The 5,185-nt window shown below is 50.8% G+C and overlaps 1 protein-coding gene across 1 annotated transcript; it reads left to right on the forward strand.

The window, feature by feature from the left end:
* Positions 1 to 890: 890 nt before the first annotated feature.
* Positions 891 to 4,946, forward strand: LOC103173101 (RING finger protein 11; the record flags this gene model as incomplete). Its single annotated transcript, XM_007885767.2, is given in 3 exon segments — positions 891 to 1,038; positions 2,960 to 3,129; positions 4,661 to 4,946. Coding segments are annotated over 3 exon segments (496 nt in total), but the record flags the coding sequence as incomplete, so codon positions are not given.
* Between the last annotated feature and the right edge of the window lie 239 nt (positions 4,947 to 5,185).

The following is a 5,185-nucleotide window of genomic DNA, read 5'->3' on the forward strand; positions in this document are numbered from 1 at the left end:
TCTCTCTCTCTCTCTCTCTCTCTCCTCCTGGCCCCTCCCCCCAAGTGGGCGGGTCTCCCATCTGCCCCCCCCCACACACACACACACCTAGTGCCCGCCCCCCCCAGCCCTTTTCCGGGCGCTGATTGGCCACCTTCGGCCTTGGCCCTGTGCCGGGCGCTGTGAATGGCCCATTCACCTATCAATCCCGCGTCAGGGACCGCCCTCCCCCCTCCCCGCCAATTGCCGGGCGTTGATTGGTCAAATCCACCAGGGGGGGGCGGGCGCGCTGTGAATGGCCCATTCACCTGTCAATCCTACGTCACGTGCGCCCTGGCCCCGCCCACCCGCCGGACAACTTTGCTGAAGGCACTTTCCGCAAGTTAGGTTGCACCCGGCCAGGACAAGTCCCGCCCCCCCAGCCCCACCCTATTGGCCCGTCGCTTCGACCCCCTCGGCGCAGGGACGCGCGTGATTGGTGAGTGCGGCTGTCGGTCAAAGCAAAGCTAGTCCGAGAGGTCACCACTGTGCAGAGGTGTTGTGTTGTGTTGTGTGTGTGAGACTCTGTCTTCTGTTTATTTTTTTTTGGGGGGTGTCTGTGGTTTTTGGGGGGTTCAGGGGGTTGGGGGGTGAAGAGGGAAATGGATTTGCTGCACTTTAAATCCATTCTGTCCTTTAATTGCAAGTCTTTGCCTGAGGTGCACAGCTCTCCCACAGTCTGTCTTTAACTCTTTTTTTTTCCCCCTAAAAAAAATTGATTTTTTTATATAAAACAAACCCCACCTTTTTTTTTTCTGGGGCCTTGCAATTTCTCTCTCTCTCTTTCTCTCTCTCTTCCTCCCCCTCCCCCCCTCTCTCTCTTTTTCTCTGCCCCCTCTGTCCTTCCTGACACACACATCAAAAAAAAACAGCAACAACAACAACAACAACAACATGGGAAATTGTTTTAAATCCCAGTCCATCGATGATCTGTCGTTGCTGAATGATTCGGGGAGTTTTAATGGGGAAATAAGCGCAGGAGGTTCTCCAGAGACTGGACATTATCCTCCCATTTACCAGGTTTGTCTGTCCTGTCTGTCTGTTGTCTGTCTGTCTGTCTTTCTTCTCTGTCTGTGTGCATCTTGTCTATCTGTGTGTCTGTGTGTCTGTCTGTCTGTATGAGTGTGTGTGTGTGTGTCTGCCTTCTCTGTCTGTGTGGGTGTGTTGGTGTCTGTCTGTTGCCTTCTGTGTGTGTGTGTGTCTATCGTCTGTCTTATCTGTCTGTGTCTTGTCTGTCTGCGTGTCTGTGTATGTGTTGTCTGTCTGCCTTCTCTGACTGTGTGTATGTGTCTATGTGTGTGTGTGTATATGTATGTGTGTGTGTCTGTCTGTGTGTACATGTCTGTACATGTGTTTGCAGAGGGAGAGAGAAAAACTCCCTTCTGTTTGGTGGCACTACACAGAGAGCTATTATAGAGTCACAAGTTAGGGCTTTGGTTTGCGAAGCTGACAGAGGGCCCAATACTCGAACAGAGTATCAGGTTAAAATGTAATTTTATTTCCTTTAGCCGCGAGAGGATGATATTTCGGATTTCTATTTATAACTGGAGTGAGTGCGTTAATAAGTGTCAGCGTATTAATGTGTGTCAGCCAGGCTCAGTCGCTGTGTATATGTGTATGTGTCAGCCTGGCTCAGTCACTCCCTCTCTCTCTCTCTCTCTCGCCTCTGAGTCAGAAGGTTGTGGGTTCGAACCCCCACGTCAGGACTTGGAATCACACAGCCTAAGCTGAGACTCCAGTGCAGCGCTGAGGGTGGGGGGGAGTGGGGGGGGGGTTGTGTTGTCGGAGACGCCGTCCTTCGGATGAGACGTTAAACCTCTCTCTCTCTCTCCCCCCGTCTGCGCCCCGTTCAGGCGGACGTTAAAGATCTCCCACAGCGCTGTTGGAGAAGAGAAAGGAGTTTCTCTCTGTCTCTCTCTCTCTCCCTCCCGGTGTACTGGTTGACAATCGACTCCAGATAAAATGGGTGGTTCACTTCTTGGCTGTCTGTGTGCATATTGGCTGCCCCATTTCTCCCACAAAATATACAGTCACTGCACTTTACAGTATCATCCCGCAAAGCGCTTTGAGACGTCGCGGCGATATGATAAGGCGCTATATGAAATGCAAGGCTTATTGTACAGGAATCCCTAACTCTGGTGTGTGTGTGCGTGTGTGTGTGTGTGTGTTGGCCTTTTCTTTTACAGAAAGGACTGATACACAGGTCATAAAACGGAAATCACAAGAGACTTTTATTCCTTTGGAAAAAAAAAAGACTTGAGAGGGAAAGCGAGAAAGCCGAGCGGAGAGAGAGAGAGAGAGAGAGCGAAAGAGAGAGAGAGAGAGAGAGAGGAAGTTGAAAGTGTCCGACATCAGAAAGTGGAAGATTTTAGGCTGGGGAGGAAGGGTAACAGCTGGCATGGCTGAGAGCAAGAGAGAGAGAGTTCGTGCTCGAGAGGAGCAGAAAGTGAAGAGATTACACAGGGAACAGGCTGCAGTAAGTGAGGGAGCGTGGAGTCACGTAGCGTAGCGGTTAGAGCACTGGCCTGGCAAGCGAGAGGACCCGGGTTCGATTCCCGGGCGGGCCAGGTCAGGGCGAAACCTTAGACAACTTTCCTTACTCCCCCCCCACACACACGCACACACACACACACCCACATGCACACAAGTGCACGCCTGTTTGCCCAGCAGTCAGTAGGAAGCCGGTTGTTCGTCGCTTGATAATCCCTTTTAAGCACAAATAAAAATAGTGATTCGGTCACTCAATCCACAACTGTGGGACCCTGCTGCGCGCGAGTGGCTGCCCACAAAATATACAGTCACTCCACTTCACAAGAGTGCCCTGCGAAGCGCTTTGAGATGTCTCTAAAGACGTGATAAGGCGCTGTGTCAAATGCAAAGATTATTGTGATGATGATGATGATGATGTTGAGAGTTAATTGGGACAACTGTCTCTTACCAGGAGCAAGTGCAAGTCCCAGTTTATCACCCGACCCCCAGCCAGACCTGCCTCGCCACGCAGCTAACAGAAGATGAGCAGATAAGGATTGCCCAGAGGCTTGGCCTGATCCACCATCTCCCCAAAGGCACCTTCACCTCAACCAAAGACCCGCAGGACAAGACAGGCAATGAGTGAGTACACGTCAATCCTCTTGTTTGAACTCCACTCCTTATTACCCCTATACTTACCCCTTCACCCTCCCCCTCCAACTCCACTACCCACTACTGCCTCCGTTCGGCTGGCTTTGGCCTCCTATTCGTCCCTCCGTTCCAACCACTAGACCCCTAAAACTCTGGAACTTTCTCCCTCAATCCTTCCGCCTCCGCCCCCCCACCCTCCACCCCTCCCTCCCCACCTTCAAATCCCGCTTAGAGACCTTCCTTTTTTGTTCGTGCTTACGGTCACCTCCCCCGCCTCTCCCCCTCTCTCCCCCCCCTGGCTCGGGATCAGATTCTGCCACTGTCGAATACTCTGGGACACTACCCCACGTGAAGGGCACAACCCCACGTGAAGGGCACAAGTTGTTGTGTTAACAACCGGGTTCCTACTTACTACTGGTAAACAGAGGTGCGTGTGGAGAGAAAGGAAACTTGCCCAATGTTTCACCCCGACCCGCCCGGAAATCTAACCACCGAGCCACAGGACTGCACATTGCATAAGTGTTTATATTCTCTATTCACAGAATGTATGTCACTCTTAATATTTAACCATTACATATTTATGTAGGAACAGGAGGAGGCCATTCAGCCCTTCGAGCCGGTTCCAGAATTACAAGACACTCTGTACGGTGGAGTGACTTGTATATTTTGCGGGCAGCCAATTGTACACGGCAGTGTCCCACAAACAGTTGTGGAATGAGTGACCGAGTTATTATTGGATCACGACTACACTCATAATATATATTTATAGAATATATTCTGTGGAGCGCTTTGAGGCGTCTCAACGACATTACAAGGCGCTATATCAAATACAAGGATTATTAATAATATTATTATTCATATTATTATTATTGTTATGATTATTGTGGAGTCCTGTAGGGTATTGGTTAGAGCACCCGCCTCGCAAGCGAGAGGACCCGGGTTTAATTCCCAGACGTAACGAAACGTTGGGCAATAATCTAATTAAAAAAAATAATAATTTGTTCACTCAATCCACGACCGTTTGTGGGGACGCAGCCGAGTGCAATTGTCTGACTGTTGACACCTTTCGGCCACAAAAGCCCAGTCACTCCACTTCAACGACGTGACAAGGTGCTGTATCAAATACAAGGATTATTATGAGTAGTAGTAGCAGTAGTATAGATCATGGCTGCTCTCCTCTACATCATATATTTATAGACTATAATCTGTGAATCGCTTTCGAGACGTCCTCCGGAGGTGAAAGGCGTCGAAGGAATGCGATCCGTCCGTGTTTGTCTCAACAAATAATCCTTGCATTTGACACAGCGCTTTTCGCTTCGTCTGGACGTCTCCAGGCGCTTCACAGAGTACGCTGTAAAGTGACACCGACTGCATATTTTGCGGGCGAAACGCGGCAGACGATTGCGCCCGGCGGCTTATTGAGTGACCAGTTTTTTTTCCTACCTACACACGTGTATATATCATCGATTGCAAGTGTTGTGGTCCACACGACAGTCATTACGAGGAGCCATTTCTCTTGCAGGTGTGTGATATGCATGATGGACTTCGCCTACGGGGACCCCATCCGATTCCTACCATGTCTTCACATCTACCACGTGGAGTGTATAGACGAGTGGCTGATGAGGTCCTTCACTTGCCCGTCCTGCATGGAGCCAGTGGACGCTGCCTTGCTCTCGTCCTACGAGACCCACAGACCTTGACCTATATCGGGGCGGGGTGGGTGGGGGGGTGGGGGGTCCAAACCTCTCTGCACTTTGAATATCTTTGCTGCCGATGGGGGAAATAAATTGGGGAAGACCTTGCACTTACTTATCCAGACCAAAGAATATTCCTGATATCCCACCCCGCCCCCCCCTTCCCGCGCCCGCTTCCTTTATTCCTTCTCCTTCCACCCGCCCCACCCCGCGCGCACACACTTTCCCCTCCCGGCTTCCGAGAAAACATTAACCGTAGCTTTATACGTTACTGCTCGCCTCTCGTTGGCCCCGCTTGAAGGAGGGTGCGACGGGCTGTTTTTGGATGGCTCAAACGGACTCGAAACGATCGC

The sequence above is a fragment of the Callorhinchus milii genome, unplaced genomic scaffold (genome assembly GCF_018977255.1).
Source record: "Callorhinchus milii isolate IMCB2004 unplaced genomic scaffold, IMCB_Cmil_1.0 Scaffold1572, whole genome shotgun sequence".
NCBI lineage: Eukaryota > Metazoa > Chordata > Chondrichthyes > Chimaeriformes > Callorhinchidae > Callorhinchus > Callorhinchus milii.